This window comes from Sphaeramia orbicularis, chromosome 17, assembly GCF_902148855.1.
Source record: "Sphaeramia orbicularis chromosome 17, fSphaOr1.1, whole genome shotgun sequence".
NCBI classification, from domain to species: domain Eukaryota; kingdom Metazoa; phylum Chordata; class Actinopteri; order Kurtiformes; family Apogonidae; genus Sphaeramia; species Sphaeramia orbicularis.
The window spans coordinates 3,502,512-3,521,160 of record NC_043973.1 but is presented as its reverse complement, the minus strand read 5'-3'; the positions used below and the strand labels follow the sequence as shown (position 1 = coordinate 3,521,160).

The following is an 18,649-nucleotide window of genomic DNA, read 5'->3' as shown; positions in this document are numbered from 1 at the left end:
AGGCTACAGGCTTGAGGGCTCTGCTGAGACTTAGCAGTGACAAGCTGCACTTGGAGTCTGCTATGATTATTTTTAGCAAGCACTGCCATGTGGAAAAGAGATGGCTGCAAAAGGATGTTTATCAAAGCAAGATGTGGCACACTTAAGAATGCTTCAAATCTGAGAGATTGGATATTGCACAAACACACACACAGACGATGCCAGACATCCTTTTCCCTCCTCCCCTTGTCGGTCACGGCAGTGCGACACCAAAGCAAACTGGATTTGTAGACCACTGAGCACATGGTCGCTTTCACACAGTGCCAAGTACCCCACCTGAAATCCCACCTAAGTCAAGAGATTTCCTGCCCTAAGTCACACATATTGCTCTGTTGCTTACCTGGTAAACCCTGCCGATATTAGCTCTTTATTACAGGGACCTCTTTCCCCTCCCATTTTATGAGGGTCTTGAAAATCACCATCAGTCTCTCCCTCCCGTTGTCTCGTCTCCCCGCCTCTCCCTCCATCACTGTCACTGCTTCTTTTTTCTGCCTTCTTCGTGCCCTTTTTCCATCTTTCTCCTCGCACACGGTGATTGAATACAGAATTATATTAACAGCAATTCGTCGAGTCTGTCCCGTGTCTGGCACTGTCGTCGTGTCTTTGTACCAGTGACAAATTCCCACACATTTATTGTACAAATTGCATTAAACAAGCTACTTTTTTTTTATTCTATTCCCCTCTGTTTCCTCCAGGTTCCAGCCATCTCATTGGCTTACGAGACAGCCGAGAGCGACATCATGAAACGCCAGCCTAGGAACCCCAAAACGGACAAGCTGGTCAATGAACGTCTCATCAGCATGGCCTACGGACAGATAGGTTTGTCCTCTCGAGGCTCGTAACCCCTGTGTACCTCAGCTCTTAAACGTGAATCACAGTGACAGGCCAGCTGCAGTAAACTTATGGTGATAATAAACATCGCAGGCATAAAAAACAATAAATATGGACATTTATCATAAATTCTGGCATTTCATAGTCTGAGCTGTACCTTTGTAAATGTTTAGGTAGGTGAAGTTCAGAGAATATTATCCAGAGGTGAGCAGACAGTCTAGAGTCTCACAATTTTCCTCTAATTGTCGTGACATTTACTGTAAATAGAGAGTTGAGGGAGCAGCTATTTCTACTTAATCACGGTCATGTGTCACTTGCTGGATTCTCCCTCGAATACATGCTTTTTCATCTCTGCTTTTATATGATTTTGGAAATGCTGAAAAATCAAAGGATGGCCCAATTTTATAGGCTGTTAAATAGGTCAAACTATGACGGGGCTGCACTGGATGGTGTACAATTTAAAGCCAAACATGCTCAAAACAGCCGGCGATTTGAACCGACTCCCATAATTCTTCCAAGATGAACACCGTTGGGGCACAACTTTTGCAGGTCACATCACGCTGACAAACCGGCATCTGACATCGCAGCGCTAAGTATCAGCAGTGAGCATTTGAATAGTCTGATTCAGAGTGACACTTTGCAAACGTAACTGAACGATCAAAAATAATAGCTTAGGAACATTTCAGGCAACAGTCAGCGACAGTGAGGAGTAGGAAACACAACAGTGCACACAAAACAGATGCAGCCAGTATTCCCATCACTAAAGACAGTAATAATAACATCCAACAACATAAACACTGACCTGTGGGGGATTTCAATTTAACAACGTAATAAATGAGACTATTAAGAGCTGCCTCAGCGTGGTCTGATCAGTGCTTGTGCAGGCTTGGTATATGTGAAGACTTTAAGCTCTGAAATGAGATGTCCATCATGTTGAAAATGTTACGCCCACTCTGACAAAACGAATTTGCCAACATGAAATTAAAACTCACTAGCGGCTATTATTGCAGTCCTCAGCTGTCTGGAGCCATCGACTTAAAGAATACCAGCACTTGAGAGGGCAGAGAGAGGAATGTATCATCACCTGGGTTGTTTTGGATTTTAATATTGGGTGACAAACAGCAGGTGCACTGGTGTGACTGTCCACAGCTACTGCAGATGATAAACGTTCACAAAGGCAGGTTATGGAAGGAGATTATATATTCAATTTTTAAAAACTAAACTAAACTTGTGTAACTCACATATCTGTGTTTCATGCAGTAGATCCACTAAGGATAAGCAAAGTCTGTGTTGTACTTGAATTCACTGGCATTATCTCCCAGAAATGATGCCTAGTGTTACTATTAATAAGCTGCCACGTAATAACTGTTGAACCTGTTGAAAGGCTGGAAAATGTTCTTTATGGCATGCTGCCATGCATGTCATCCATCTAGTCATCTCTCAAGACTTTGCTCTGGCTTTGAGTTTGCTACTTCTGTAAATGGGTCTTCATGCTGTGTAGCTACATGAGCCTACTGAATTTGCATCCAAAGTGCTGTCATTTATAATTTCCTGCACAGCCTCCATAATTCTTGATTGGGAAAAGCAGAATAAAGAAGCAGAGAACACGAAAAGTGTTGCAAATCACCCTGAATCAAGAAGATGTTTATTTGCTCAGGCTAATATCATTAGGTGACCTCTATGTTTATTGAAAATGGAGGGCATTCGCAGTGGAATTTTTACCTCAGAAATTATGGACATGGTGGATTTGCACAGGATTAAAGCCCTGTTTGTACAGGACGAATATTACCTGGGGACCTTGGTGATTGAGGAAGTAATGCCTGTGTTTTGTGCAGCACATTAGCTCAGGATAAGAATTTAGAGGCATTATCGGCCAAAAATTTTGTCAAGTCTCAAGGCTAGTACTAAACAACCACTTACACATTGCTGTTGAGTGTCAGTGGGGCATAAGATCACAGATGACTGCTGCAGTTATTACAAATGATCACACATCTCCAGGTAGTACTAGACCCATGGTACTTCATCTGATTTCCTCTGTGGACTTTATACTATACTAGCTTGATGTAGCTGGTTGTTATGCATAGTAACTAATTTGGCTGTTTAAAAATGGTGGGTTTATTTAATAATCCTAATTCTAATAATGGATTAGATTTCTACAGCACTTTTCAAGGCATCCAAAGCACTTTACATTGTTGACCCATTATTCATTCATTCTCACATTCACACTCTGGTGGTGGTAAACTGCGCTTGTAGCCACAGCTGCCCTTGGGCAGGCTGACGGAAGCGTGGCAGGATTCAAACCCTTTGGTTATTGGATGACCTGCTCTACCTCCTGAGCCATGGCCGCCCACTGTCATTTAGTCAATAACAGTGATAGAGCTCATTCTCTCTGGTCAGTCAGTAGTCTGTACTGTAGTATCCTCATCACCTTTTGCTACCACCCCAGCTCACATGGAACCTCAATGGGTATGACACAAAAAAGAGTACCAGGTACCATGCACACCTTTTACTCAATGGAGAAACTAAACAGGCAGGTAGAGTCAAGTTGAGCTGCTACCATATGGTGGAAAAGCGGCATTACCCTCAGTGCCTGACATGCAGCTCAGTTGGGAGGCAGTGGCACTCGTGCGTAGAGCGTCAAACACATGACATTCCTGGAAGAGAAACCCGTGTTGCATAGAAACAGCATATTGCTGGTGTTTCCACCCTTAAAAACTATCATTTTACACACATTACAACTAGTGCTGCTGTCATCTCTCCTCAAATGAAGCCATGCTTTGGAGGTTTCTTCCTCTCAGCCACAACTACTTCTTGCTGAAAGTCTCCAGCAGTGGAGACATGAATTACATCACTGTTGTGTGGTGGGCGGTGGTATGGATGTCATGGCCTTAAAAGTTTTGTTGGTGATTGTTGTCTATATAATGATGCACATTCTGTGTCTGTCCAATCTCCGCTCGATGTCCGCTCGATGTGTGATCGATGTTGCACCACAGGAGGGCACGATCGTACAATGGCGCCACGGGTACATTGTCGCTAGTGCAAATAATTTTGATTAACAGTTCGTCATTTTCTGTTCATTTTAGTTCTGTTAAAACTGAAGGCTTGAATAGTTTAATAATACACATTCACCATATGACGAAGACGAGACATTTATGGCTCCATCAACAGTTGATGGCCATTAAAATGCATTTATTGTACCAATTTTAACACATTAATCAAGGCCTACATATCCCCTGATTGCATATATTGAGTTTCAAATTGCTCACAGATGGTTTATTGTACCGTGCCTGTATACTTATGGTTCACAAATAGTATACAGACATGCTACAGTGTCTGTATACTTATGGTTTAGTCCTTTTCCAAATGAGCTGTCTCAGTGTCTGTCAACTGCTGCTCCCCATACCCTTCTCTTGTTGGTGTCATGGTGCTATATCGACACCTTGCTAAGGTGTCAGGATAGTTTTGGTGACTTGTGACAGTTTTGATATGTGAAATACACAGATATCCAAATGGCTTTTTTAAGGCTCAGTTATCTGAATAGAGGTTTTGTAACTTTATCTGTTGCATCAGTGTTTTTGGTGTTTCATATTTGAAAAAGTCATGACAACCTTATTTCTCACATGTCCCCTTTAAAACTCAAATGATGTGGAAATAGTGATGAAGTATGACTTTTTTTTTTTTTTTTTTTTTTTTTTTACACAGCTGAATGAGAACAGTGATCATAATTATGCAAAATAATTGGGATTTGCTGCTATGATTGCCATAAAAAGATGATTTAATGATTGTTTCAGACTTTGGCAGCAGTCAGAAAAATATGCTGGCATCGATTAAAGGAAATGATAAACTTGGAGGCCTACACTTCTGACAAATTGTAGTTCGGAAAGGGTTTTCAATTTTCATCCCTTTTACCTGACATAATGACTATTTGACTTGAGGTAGTGTGGGAATTAGCAGGAAATGATTGAGTGAATTGAAAAACCTAAAAATAAACTGAATTATATTAGATAACAGTTCTTGCCTGAAAGAAAAATTCATGTCGTTATATTAATCCCCTATTAACATGCTTATGCAATTTCCTAAACCAGGTATGATCCAGGCTCTGGCAGGTTTTTTCACCTACTTTGTGATTTTGGCTGAGAACGGTTTCCTGCCAAGAACTCTGCTGGGCGTCCGCATCCTCTGGGATGACCGTGAGGTCAATGACCTGGAAGATAGCTATGGGCAGCAGTGGGTAAGAGGCAAGGCCAGACTCAACACCAACACACAGGTTCTCTGTTCTCATATAAATAACAACTATGTGTGTCTCGACCCGGCAGACCTATGAGGAGAGGAAGATCATTGAATTCACCTGCCACACCGCCTTCTTTACCAGCATTGTGGTTGTTCAGTGGGCTGATCTTATTATCTGCAAGACCAGGCGGAACTCCCTCTTCCAGCAGGGCATGAAGTAAGTGAGGGAACGGGTAGCATTGGACGGAAAATCTACAATTACTGCTTCATGAGTGTATGTGTCCACCAAGCAGTCTGATTACATCCATGTCTGTCCAGGCTCCAGTTTTATATGTAGGGTGTCTTTAAATGAATTTAATGAAATGTGTACTGTATTATATTTTATTTTTTTGCAAAACAAACTTATGAACTTATAAACAAAGAAATAATGATTGTTAAAGACATAATTGGACAACTCTTTTATATAATAATGATACCAGTGCATCATGTCCAGTGAGAAACATCCTGTTCTCACTTAAACACTATTTTTAAAGAGGAGATTGGTGTTGAGTAATGGTGCAAGGTGCATGAATATATCAGGGGAACTGCCAGACTCGCTTTCTCCCAATGGTTACTCATTCTGTTGCAATGAGAATAATCCCCTGCAGCCAAAAAAAGCATTTCCCCATAGATCACAATGAGACAAGTGATGTCTGTAAAGTTGTTGCAAAAGAGTTCAGATATTAGTTTGTTTATTGTCTGTTCTTTGAGCAGGGAGGTTTTATATGAGCTCAGTGTTCGAAACATACAGAAGCAGGTGAAACACTAGTGCTCATGTGCTGTCAGCCATAACAAGCCAAAGGAAAACTGAAAACCAGAAAACTTTTTTGACAGTTGACTAAGGTTGGGAATCTTAGTTGTAAGGCCGATACGATAAGCATCTCAATACAGCATCTCCGATCCGATTTATTAGATACGTGTGTGGCATATCGCAATACCATACGATTCACACCCAAATCATGATACAGAGTGATTAAGCACATTCTGATTCAACACATTCATTCTGGTCAAAGTGCAATTCAGTGAGCTTGATTATTTACTTATCAAATAAAACCATGGCTTTTCACAAACTGGCTTTTGTGAAATTTCAGAACACGTGCCTCACATACAGTCACGTGAAAAAGCTAGGATGCCCCCTTTCAATCTTCGTTTCCAAAGTCATTTCTCTGCATGTCTCTCACGCTCAACTTCTTGCTCCCTCACCAAATCGATATAGTGTTCATCTGCGGCGTACATGCCACAGTGCATCTGCGGAGCGCATACTGTTAGTGTGCAGTGTACATATCTGTGAATCCACAGCACACATTAATGTGGGTCTTCAGAAAAGTAAGCTTTATCTAAATAAGTAGTAACAATTTTAAATGCAAGTAAAAATATATATTCTATTAAATGAATCAAATTTTATCGATTCAAACATTCAATAACCGATGCATCTCAATATCATTCCAAAATTTTCATTCACTCACAGCTTCTCTACCGGTGCACTCGGATCATGCACGCTCGTGTCGGTGTATCAGATCATCTTCCCATCACTACAGTAGACAAAATTTTGGTAAATAGCCCTAACATCAGAATTTTGTGAAGTTTTGTAATTATCATGTGAATTCTTGTATTACAAACAAAAACCTTGACCTTTGAATACCAAATTCTAGCCATTTCAGCCTGGATTCCACATGAACATTTGTGCCAGATTGGAAGGCATTCCTGAGATATCACATTAATGGAACAACTGGAGGAAATAATGCTTCTAGACATAGCTGTTACTGGCGTTGATGCAAAAAGTGGTAAAGCACCAACAAAACAGTGAAGAGCCAATTCAAGAGACAAAGACAGAAGGTTCTACCGAAGGACATTAAATGGATAATTAAAATATGTTAGGAAGGCAGGAAAGGATGATTTCCCTTAAAGGTCCAGTGTGTAAGATTAAAGGGGATTTAGGAAGATCTAATCACAGAAATGGAATGCAGTATTCATAATGATGTTTTCATTAGTGATTCACATGGAAATGAGGTTGTGTTTTTGTTCATTTAGAATGAGCTGTTTCTATCCACAGAAGGACATGGTTAGCATACACAGTGGAAGGGCTTCCTCATCCTCTTTCTTCCATTTTAGGGGGTTGAATCCAGCCATCATTAACGCTCAAAGATCGACAACTGCTTTTGTGATAATTTCCAAACCATTTTTTTTAATCTCCCTTCAAGTTTTCCTAAGTGATAATCACCATATGTTATATATTATCCTGTGTGTTTTGCCTTTTTCTTTTTGATGAAAATCAGGTATTTTCCGATTTTAATTTACTGATTGTGTAGATGTTCATAAAAGCTCAGAGTAAATTCAAAGATTATTATATCAAAACAAGGAAAACTGAAGAGAAAAGGCCATTTTTAAGCAAAAAAATATGATGAACTGAATGTAAAAACGACCATTTACAACCTCTGTCATTTATCAAATTATGTGGACTTTATCGATAAATCAATGTTGTAGAAGATGACAGTGTTCTCATGTTCACTGCAGAGCTGAACGTCCAAATTTGGGTCATATCTGATGACCAGGAATAACTGAGAAACTACATCTTACCTGAATTATTTACAAATATTGATAGGATTTGTGATTGAAAAGTTATTAACAGGGTGCTTGTACAGGTCTTGAAAGTCTTAAAAGGTATGAAATTTTAAAATGCTGTTTTCCAGACCTTGAAAAGTCTGGAATTTTGTGTGAAAGTCTTAATAAAGAATGGAAAACGTTTCTCTTATAGTTGATTTTAGAGTATGAAATACACGAGGATAGCATATAAAAAATTAGATATGATACTGAAATGATTCTAGTGAAACTTGTTTGTGTGATATCCATTCACTTTGTTGATTTTATATGATTGGAAAAAGTTTCTGTCAGTAAAACATAATTTAATGCAAATTATGCATTCATTCATTCATACATTTATTAAAATGAACTTTTCTACTACACACAACAGGTACAATCACGACCAGAAAAGAAAGGGAAAAAAAAATAGCAGTTTTGAAAATCTCTGGAAAAAGTCTGTATTTTTTTTTTTTGATGAAGAGCAAACACCCTTTCTTCCACATTTAAATCAGTAGATGTATTTGGTCACTGGTGACTGTTCAGGTCTTTGAGGGTTAACCCATAAAGACCCAGTGTTACTTTTGTGGTAGTTCCCAAATTAATTTTCTTTCTATTGAACCATTCCTAAGTGATTTATCACCATTTACTATTATATTGTCCTTTGTATTTAGCACTTTTCAGTGTAAATTTCCTATATTTAATTCAATGATAATGTAGATGTTCATTAAATCTCAGAGCAAATGCAAAGGTTATTATTTAAGAAACAGAAAAAACTAAAGATAAAGTGAGTTTTTCAGTAAACTCATATTTCAGTAACTGAACATAAACCCAGTGTGTCCATCCACTGTCATTGATCCAACTCCATGGGTTTTACTGGTGAATCAATGTTGTAGAAGATGACGGTGTTTCCACGGTAATTACAATGCCTCTGAACGTCCAAATGGGTCATATCTGATGAGCATGAAAAGACAAATAACTGTATTTTACACCAATTATTTATATCTGTTAATAGGATTAGTGGATCAACAGGTATTAAACAGTTTAGATCAGTTAATTTTGATCAGCCCCAGATGTTTGGGTCTTTATGGGTTAAGGTGGAAGAGCAGACCAGATTATTATCCCTTAAACTAAAAAGGCCAGAATGGACAAAACAAGCAAACTGTGGCTCTGTCTTTTATAAAACCAGGTTAAAACTTCATATTTGCTATTCATCTGAGGCAGCGATTAGAAGCTTTAATATTTGTGATGATGTCTTTTATCTTCAGCCTTATTACTAGTCTGAAGTGTGTTGACCTCCACCCTTGTCCTGTCTCTGATGTGTTCTACTTTATGGTCTACAGGAACAGAATCCTGATCTTCGGCCTGTTTGTTGAGACCGCTCTGGCAGCCTTCCTCTCTTACTGCCCTGGAATGGACGTCGCCCTGCGCATGTACCCTCTCAAGTACGTTCTGCATATGTATATCTCCACCGAACTGAAAAATAACCTCTTAACATCCTAATAGGCTGCCATTAGCCTGTCAGTCTCTCCTTTAAATGAAGTCTGTGATCTGCTTAAACACCCCGTTGTTATCCTGAATATTCAAAAATGGCTGAAATGAATGTGACGCTTTGCACTCGGCCCGGCTCATGTCTTGCTCCTTTTCTCTGCCTCTCAGGACCTGGTGGTGGTTCTGCGCCTTCCCATATAGTCTTCTCATTTTCATTTATGATGAGGTCCGTAAATTCATTCTGAGGAGGACCCCTGGAGGTAAGCACTTATTAAGACAAACCAAGATTAAAAGGTTTAAACCTTCTTTGTCTTGTTAATAAGCTTGAAGGAAAAAAAATGCTAAGCGGTGTTCCAGTGGTAAAGACCGCTAAAGTGGTTCTCAAGCATCACATGTGCCTGTCTCCACCAAGGCCTTCTCTACTCTGGCTCTTATCCTCTGTACTTCTCAGTGTCCTTGTAAAATAAATATATATAAAAATATGACAAGTCACTTCTTAAAAGGGAGCACTGATTGACAAACTTGCCATAGCAGCACTCGACTGATCCGACCTGAACTATTCCAGCAAGGATTTGAGGGATGGTGATGTGCCAGAGGAGATCAAGTTCAATGTCGATCCAACTGAGCAGAAAAATGTATGAAAACAGCTTTGAACTGTTTTGAACTTAGATCAAAAGAAAAAGTACAGGTACCAATTTCACAAAACAATGTTGTTGCCAATTATGGATGATTATCGATGGCAAAGAGTGTAGGCTTTAATTTTGTTGTAATGTTGAAGGCAGGGGTTGAGGAGGTGGTCTTTAACATCGGTGTCAGCTGTCAGATTAGGATCTTTTTAATTTTAGTTCTTGAGAGAAATAGAAATATCAGATGTTACAGTAATGATTTGCATTTTTACCTTAAATTGCAAAGAAGGGCTGGTATTAACTCTGTTGAGGTTATTATTATAGGTCTTGCCCCTGTCTGTGCAGCTGAAAATATCCACACAAAACACACGCTGCTCAATGCTGAAGAATTCTGGCGTTTGCAAAGCCTCTGCAACACTTGAAAGATTACCGTTTGTCTTCCGGGTTCTGATTTCTGACAAAGTAACATATAAATGCAGTACTGTTTGGCAGTTTACTTGTATATTTCATTCAATAAATGGAGCATGAAATTATGGCTATTAAACTAGAATACCTCCACTGGTGGAAATCAACACACAGGTCACTGCTTTATTTGATTTGATTTTTAAATTCCTAAGCCAGGTCTGCATGTACATCCCTTAACAGAAGGGCTTTGAAACTGTACTTATCTACTGTTGACAGAATCAGCAGCAAGATTCACTGTGAAAACATTATATCAGTCTGTGCGTATGAATTCTGTTAGAGCTGCAGCTATCGCTTATTTTTGTAATTGATTCATCTGTTGACTATTTTGTTTGATTCGATTTGATTAACCAATTATTTGAATGGGCAAAAAAAAAAAGAAGTATGTTAAAAAAAGACATGTCTGAAAAGGACAAGTTGTCCTTTATTCCAGAACCAGCTGCAACAACCACAAAAAATATAAAAGTAAAAGGATATGTAAAAAAATATCTATATAGAAATAACAACAATACCATAAAATTACATTTGAATATTTACTTATTTATTTATACAAAACAACAAACAAACAACAAATAAGTCATGTGCACTGCAAACCCACTGAAGAATAAACCTACAGATCAGCCCATCAGCTCAGCTCTAAATTGTTCCAAAATGTTTCAGACTCTGTTGTTCTTGTGGTTGTGACAGTTTCCTGTTGTAGGAACTGCCAGTATCCACTATCATGTTTGGCTTGAACCCGCTTGGTACCTGGTTTCCATTTCAGAAATATCTGGTTGAAATTTTCCACCATGTTCATCACTTACATCACCCAAACTAGGTGGAAAACATTTGAGTGACGTTTTGCAAACCCATGTACTCATGTGCCTGTGTTATGTCCTCAAATAGCTGATCATAGTTTGTTGCTCTGTAGTTAAACAGAAGATTTTGCACCACTTTCACAAATATATCCCATGTATCCCATTAATTTTAGATACAGTTTCAGATAAAACAGGACTCCAATCTCAAATCTCCAATCGGGGGTCCAATGACAGTTCCAGTTTTCTACTTTGCATCACTTTGGATTAAATTTTTCTTTCACGTATTGAATGCCATATGTATTTTGATGACTCAGAATTTAGAAAACTAACCACTAATGACTACATATTGACATGTACATAACTCATTACCCTGATGTGCTAGAGAAATTATGATTTCACATTATGAATAAATGTACCTTATTTAACTGAAATCAGGAATTTTTCTGTCAATAGCAAACTGTCTCTGTTTACCACCATTTTCTGTCGGTTGGAGTGTGTTTTGTACTGGGAAGTGGTCACTCCTAAGCTAATGGTATCTAATTTTGTATAGTTGCTTTATTACTGTGTAAGTTGTTTCAGATTTATTATGAAGAACTGAAGACCCTGTAGTGTACTGAAGTCACAAAAAAAGTGTATATAGACCCGCAACCCGACCCGACCTGTGATCAAACTCATTGTCTACACAGTAACTCACTTTTAAGAACGCGCAGGTATCTGACCCAGTGCAGGACTGTGACACTTACAATACCATGACACGCTATTACAAGGAAATGCGTACGGTAGATAACCGTTTTTATACCACCGTTTTCTTTTACATCCCTGGGCAGAACACATTTATTTTTAAAAAGCCCCCTTTGAGTCTTATATGTGCACATGCCTGTTTTATACAACTGTATACAAGTAGTCAAGAAATAAGAAAGGCTTATTTTAATCAGTACAGTGATACAATTTGTTCCTTCTATGAAATTCAGTTTTTACTGACAAGCAAAATAAAAATATAATTTTGGGAGAAAAAAAACCTGTTCTCTTTGCGCATGTAACGTGTACCCAAACCGAACCAAAAACCACGGCCCAAAAACCAAGGTATGGACTGAACCGTGGGCTACCTGTACCATTGCACTACAAATATATATATATATATACATATATATATATATATATATATATATATATATATATATATATATATATATATATATATATATATATATACATATGCCCATACTAAATTGAAAGCTGATAAGGTAGCATTGTTAGAGTTTGAGACTGTTTTTCAACAAAACCAAGAAATCTACAAAAAACATACTCCTCATTCAAATAACCAAGAACCACATCCTACCACAAATTCTGGCAACACAGTATGCTTTGCTTCATTATAGGGATTATTTTGACTAATATTCATACACAAATTGTGGCGCTGACTTGGTAGAAATGTAAAAAAAAGAAAAAAATCGACAACCCTCAGCACTGCAGAGCACAGCAACTAACAACATCTAACGCAGGCAGCAATCTTCGTGTGCTCATCCGTTATACCTGTCCAAGCCCAAAGAACCAGCAGCAAATGATGAGGAAGGAAATTAAAGCAGGCTGATGAAGACTCTTGAGATATGCGCCAAAGATCAAACACAGTGATAAAGACACAGCACTGTGGCTCAAGATCTGTTCACTGCCACAGCGTTTGAGCTGATGAGGGCGAAGACATGGGGAGACAAATACAATTTATCGTGACAGTTAATCATTTCTGTTAATCTGTGTGTCACGGGCTGCTGATCAGAGCTTTAGAGTTATAAGGGGATTCATTTGGAAATGTACGGAGACAAAGGCAACCAGATGAATACAAATAGACGGATACAAAAGGATATTATAAAAACTGCACGCCTGTCATTTTCGTCTCTGACACATTCTCTCTCTCTTTTTTCTGTCTTTCCGTTCCTCTCTTCCAGGTTGGGTGGAGCAGGAGACGTATTATTAACATTCAGAAAATGTCAGTTTGATTGTGCGTCTGTGAGTGAGTGTATATGGGTGTGTGTGCTTGTGCAGTCAGAGCTGCTGTGTGAGTGTTAGTTGTAATACTGCATGGATCAGTTCACAAATCTGATTATCATAAAAATACTGCTGAAAATAGGCTTTTGATTGTTCTTTGATTTTTTTTTCTCTGAAAACATTTCCAGCAGAAGAATGGTAATGTACACCTCTGTACCTTACAAAAACTGTTATTAAAATGACACATCGTGGCCGGTGTGGTCACTGTGGAATACCAAATATTGTTCAATGTATGAAATGCACCAAATAAAATGGATTCCAGAACATACCTGGCTGTTGTTTTAATTATTACTCAGGTGATTATTCCTGTTATAGTCCTCTGATTATTAAGGATTTACTCAGTAAACACATCTTACCCCCATAAAGACCCAAACATCCATCGTCGACTTAAATTATCTATTGATCTAAAATATTCAATATGTGTTGATCCATTAAACCTATCAATACATGTAAATAATTGGTGTTAAATACAGTTTGTCATCTTTTCATGGTCATCAGATATGACTCATGTGGACGTTCAGAGGCTCTGTAGTTACCATGGAAACACTGTCATCTTCTACAACAGGGGTGTCAAACTCATTTTAGTTCAGGGGGCCACATTCAGCCTAATATGATCTAAAGTGGGCCAGACCAGTAAAATAATGTAAATAGTAGGATAAGAACTTTTGAGTGAAAAAAAGTGAAATTCCATTATGAAAATGTTTACATCTATGAATTGTACTCGAACATAACTTGAACAAGTATGAACCACCTTAAAATTCTTTGTAAAATAAGTGAAATGTTAACAATATTACGCCTTAGTTTATCATTTATACATGTGCATCACAACGCAGAGATCACAGTGGATCTACAAATACACAAAACATTTAGTAAGAGGCAGAATGTTATTAAAATTCCACATACTTCTCTCAAGAGATTTCAGATATTTACATTTTTTAATAAAAGGCTAGTCTGTAAATGTCAACATTTTTGTGCAATTTTACTTTGTTTTCTTTACACTGAAACAATGAGAAAAATTTACAGTTTTCATTATTTATAGGTTTTTATGATAGTATTTTACTGGTCTGATTCACTTTAGACCTAAAATTGACCTAAAATAATTGTTAACACTGTATCTTCAGTGTCATTTTTGCTTTTCACAAATTAATCCCAGGGGCTGGATTGAACCCTTTGGCGGGCCGGATTTGGCCCCCGGGCTGCATGTTTGACACTTGTGTTCTACAATAATGATTCACCAGTAAAACCCAGGGAGTTGGATCAATGACAGTGGATGGACACACTGGGTTTATATTCAGTTAATGAGAGATTTTGCTGAAAAACTCATTTTTTTTACTTAAGTTTTCTTCTGTTTTGTTATATAACCTTTTAATTACCTCCGCCAAGGAGGTTATGTTTTTGCCAGGGTTTGTTTGTTTGTTTGTCTGTTTGTTTGTTTGTCTGTCCGTTAGTGTGCAACATAACTCAAAAAGTTATGGACAGATTTGGATGAAATTTTCAGGGTTTGTTGGAAATGGGATAAGGAAGAAATGATTAAATTTTGGTGGTGATCAGGGGTGGGGGGGCCCATGGGGGGGCCCACTGATCAGCCTTGGCGGAGGTCTGCGCTCTCCGAGTGCTTCTAGTTTAGTCTGAGATTTAATGAATATCTACATGATCAGTGATTTAAATATAGGGAAATACATGATTTACACACACACAAAATGCTAAATACAGAGGATAATCTTTTAATAAATGGTGATAAATCACTTAAGAAAGGTTATATTTGGAAGTTGACACAAAAGTGAGTCCTTATGGGTTAAGTGCATTAGCAATGGAATACAATATATGTCTGTCTGTCTGTCTGTCTGTCTGTCTGTCTGTCTGTCTGTCTGTCTGTCTATCTATCTATCTATCTATCTATCTATCTATCTATCTATCTATCTATCTATCTATCTATCTATCTATCTATCTATCTATCTATCTGTGTCATTATAGATCTAACCAGATTAATATAGGAACATGCCAATGGGAGCTAGTGTAGGGCTGCTCTTGGGCATCATTAACCATACTGTGTATACGTCTTTTATTTTGTGTGTGTGTGTGTGTGTGTGTATGTGGTAATTCAGTGCTTTAAGTCCCAGTCCAATACCTCTCTCTTTCTTAATAGTGTCTGAGGTCACATCACAGTGTTTACCAGTATCCCATCAGTCAGTTTTAGTGCTGCATAAGCCGTACCATGTGATGAAAATAGAGGATGTCTGCGATCTGTAAGTGGTAATCATCACAGTGGAGGAAAATTGCATCCTAGAGAAAAATATAATAGTGCATAATGATACATGATGGGTATTTTTAAATACATCAGTACATATACGGCATGTCACTTTATATTGCATATTTATTGTGTCATTGTATGAGTAGTCTAGTCCAGACTCACCAGCAGTCCAATAAAAACAGATGGAGACTCTATTTTACTGACCATTATTACTCACAGTCTATGGTAATCATATCTGAATTTGCCATAAATTATATGAATAAACAAATATACATGATAGAAAGTATTCATTCATATTATAAATGTGGAAAATTATAAAACAGTATGTAACTATGAAAAATAAATATCCAAGTCGATATTTTATCCCTGTTTTTGAAACTAAAATGATCACATGAACATGAAAAATATAGATGCTCCAAAAGTGCATGGTTATACTTAATCATCTGAATTAAAAAAATAAGGTATATTACCCATACTTTTTTTTTTTTTTTTACCTCCACCAAGGAGGTTATGTTTTTGCCAGGGTTTGTTTGTCTGTCTGTTTGTCTGTCCGTTAGTGTGCAACATAACTCAAAAAGTTAAGGACAGATTTTGATGAAATTTTCAGGGTTTGTTGGAAATGGGATGAGGAAGAAATGATTAAATTTTGGTGGTGATCGGGGGGGGGGGGGGGCACTGATCAGCCTTGGCAGAGGTCTGCGCTCTCAGAGTGCTTCTAGTTTGTTTGTTTGCTTGTCTGTTTGTTTGTCTGTCCGTTAGTGTGCAACATAACTCAAAAAGTTATGGACAGATTTGGATGAAATTTTCAGGGTTTGTTGGAAATGGGATAAGGAAGAAATGATAAAATTTTGGTGGTGATCGGGGGTGGGGGGGCCCACGGGGGGGGGCGCAGACCAGAAAATTTCATCAAAATCTGTCCATAACTTTTTGAGTTATGTTGCACACTAATGGACAGACAAACAAACAAACAAACAAACAAACAAACAAACAAACAAACAAACCCTGGCAAAAACATAACCTCCTTGGCATGGGGGGGCCCACGGGGGGGGGCACTGATCAGCCTTGGCGGAGGTCTGCGCTCTCCGAGTACTTCTAGTTTACTTCTGTTTTTTGTACTTTATTTTTTATTGTTTTAACGCAAGGCACAAAACAAACAGAAATGGTCACAGGTACATTCATACATTTACATACTGTTTACTGTCCACAGATTGAATGAAAAAGTCAATTTTTTTCCCAGTACTTTACACCCTTATGCTGTTGTAGGCGGAGATTGTATGTCATCATTTCCATTAAGTGGATTTGGTTGACAATTTTTATCATCAAGGAAATTGAGGGAGGGTCCTTCTTAAGCCAATATTTGGTGATGGCTTTTTGTCTGCAGCAAGCAGTATTCTAAATAGATATATGTCACTTTCCCATAATTCCTCTGGGGGAATGCTAAAAAACAAAGTAGCCAATGACATATCAAAATGAACACCAAAAACTGAATACATCAATTTAATCATCTCTCCCTAAAAGCCAACAATACCAGGACAGGAGCAGAATACATGTGCCTGATCTGCCTCCGGTGAACCGCACTCCCTCCAGGAGGAAAAATGAACTCCAGAAAAATGTGATTTTCATACAGGTGTAATAAAGAAACAGGCCAGACATTTCCAACAAAAATCCCTCCATGATAGTGAGTTTGGAGTACAGTTTTGAGACTTCCACCCCTCTGACCATATCTTATTTGGTATTTCCTCATGCAGGTCCCTCTCCCATGGATTTTTTGCGTGAAAATATATCTCATCGTCTTTTGAATTCAAAGCTGTATAAATTTTACCAGTGATGTTTTTTGTTACTGGAACCTTCATAGGTGTCCACGAGTATTTGAATTAGGTGAGAGGGAGTCTCTGTCATAGAACACTGTATTTCCTTTACAAAGTTATCATGGAGCTGGAGATATCTGAAAAAATCATGTTTACCAAGTTCAAATTTGAAAGATAGATTTTGAAAGCTGTCCATCTGTCCTTTTGAAAGTATCCTGCAGAAAACAGTTACACCATGTTTGGACCACTGTGTAAATCTATAGTCATGTAGTGCAGGTTGGAAGTGCAGGTCACTCACAGGCCAGTTTAGGATCCTAATTTGTCTATGAAGTCCAAATGTCATTACCAATAGTATTTTGAAATGAAAAAACTACGACGCAACAAGACAGACGAAAAGAAAATTACTTTTTCCTTAAAACGGCAAATATATATTTTCCAAAAGAGTATGAGCTCAATTCACAAAATTAAAAAAAAAAACTATTCTATTTTCACATTTCTTTCAAACATATCACCAGTGTTCAGAGAAGGCAGATATGGTGTAAACACCAGGCCTGGAGTGGCTAATCAGGAGATTTGGGAGGATTCCCAGTGGGCCGGCTCATGTCATTCTCAAGTTTGGGCCGGTGGGATGGGAAAAATTATTTTGACACTAATCTGTCACTTACGTAATCTTCTTCTTGCATTCATTCTCCATTCATCTGACAGTGCAGCCCCTACATCACAGTAGATTAGATGGGTTCTACCATCTGAGGTAATTCTTCTTTACCAAATGAGGGGCCAGGTGGAGCCCAAAAGCCCAAGGTAAAGAAAAGACAGGAGCTGAAAGAAGACGATCCCAAATGTCCAAAATGAACAGATCTGTTTTCCACAGGACAGACCCCAGTTGCAGCTGTTAAATCAGTGGTTCCCAACCTTTTTTGTCTCATGACCCCATTTTAACATCACAAATTTCTGCTGACCCCAGACATTCAAAACAAAGACTTTTTTTTTTTTTTTTGGCTAAAATTAATTGGTTTTTGATCATGAAATAGTTTGCTATACTATGTTGCAAGTAAACGTTAATTTTAGACGACATTTGGTCTATATAATGTATATTATTGTGGACGAAGGCAAAAAAGCCAGGAGCTCAAAGGGAGAACTTGATTTTCCTTGGTCAGGATATGTACAGTCAGTCCAGCTTGGATTTACAAGGCTGACAATTAATACTGAAAAAACAAGAACTCAAACTATGAATTATGAAAGAGCTGCAGCATCTGAAACTGACCACAATGAACATTTGACAGATAAACAGAACCACAGTGCTGCAGTTTCAGCTTCACAGTTTGTCTGGTATGGATTGTGATTGTCTCTGTCAACTCACCATATATTTTTTATTAATAATAATAATACATTTTATTTATAGGTACCTTACTTGGCACTCAAGGACACTGTACAGTAAAACAGGAGAGTGAAAAA

General features: G+C 38.1%; 1 protein-coding gene and 1 long non-coding RNA gene across 2 annotated transcripts in view; one reads left to right on the top strand and one right to left on the bottom strand.

Moving 5' to 3' along the window:
• Window positions 1-13,391, top strand: part of LOC115437680 (sodium/potassium-transporting ATPase subunit alpha-2-like) — an 86,062-nt gene extending 72,671 nt beyond the window's left edge. Inside the window, exons 19-24 of the mRNA XM_030160992.1 lie at window positions 735-858; window positions 4,956-5,101; window positions 5,187-5,317; window positions 9,060-9,161; window positions 9,376-9,467; window positions 13,036-13,391. Of these exons, the coding sequence (XP_030016852.1) occupies window positions 735-858; window positions 4,956-5,101; window positions 5,187-5,317; window positions 9,060-9,161; window positions 9,376-9,467; window positions 13,036-13,064 (624 nt within the window). The 3' untranslated portion in view covers window positions 13,065-13,391. The remainder of the gene's footprint in view (window positions 1-734; window positions 859-4,955; window positions 5,102-5,186; window positions 5,318-9,059; window positions 9,162-9,375; window positions 9,468-13,035) is intronic.
• On the bottom strand, window positions 11,005-18,649 carry LOC115437682 (uncharacterized). The gene is made up of 3 exons (XR_003937967.1): window positions 18,636-18,649; window positions 15,193-15,194; window positions 11,005-11,108 (listed from the first exon to the last, which is right to left on the bottom strand). It is a non-coding gene; the product is annotated as an uncharacterized LOC115437682 (long non-coding RNA).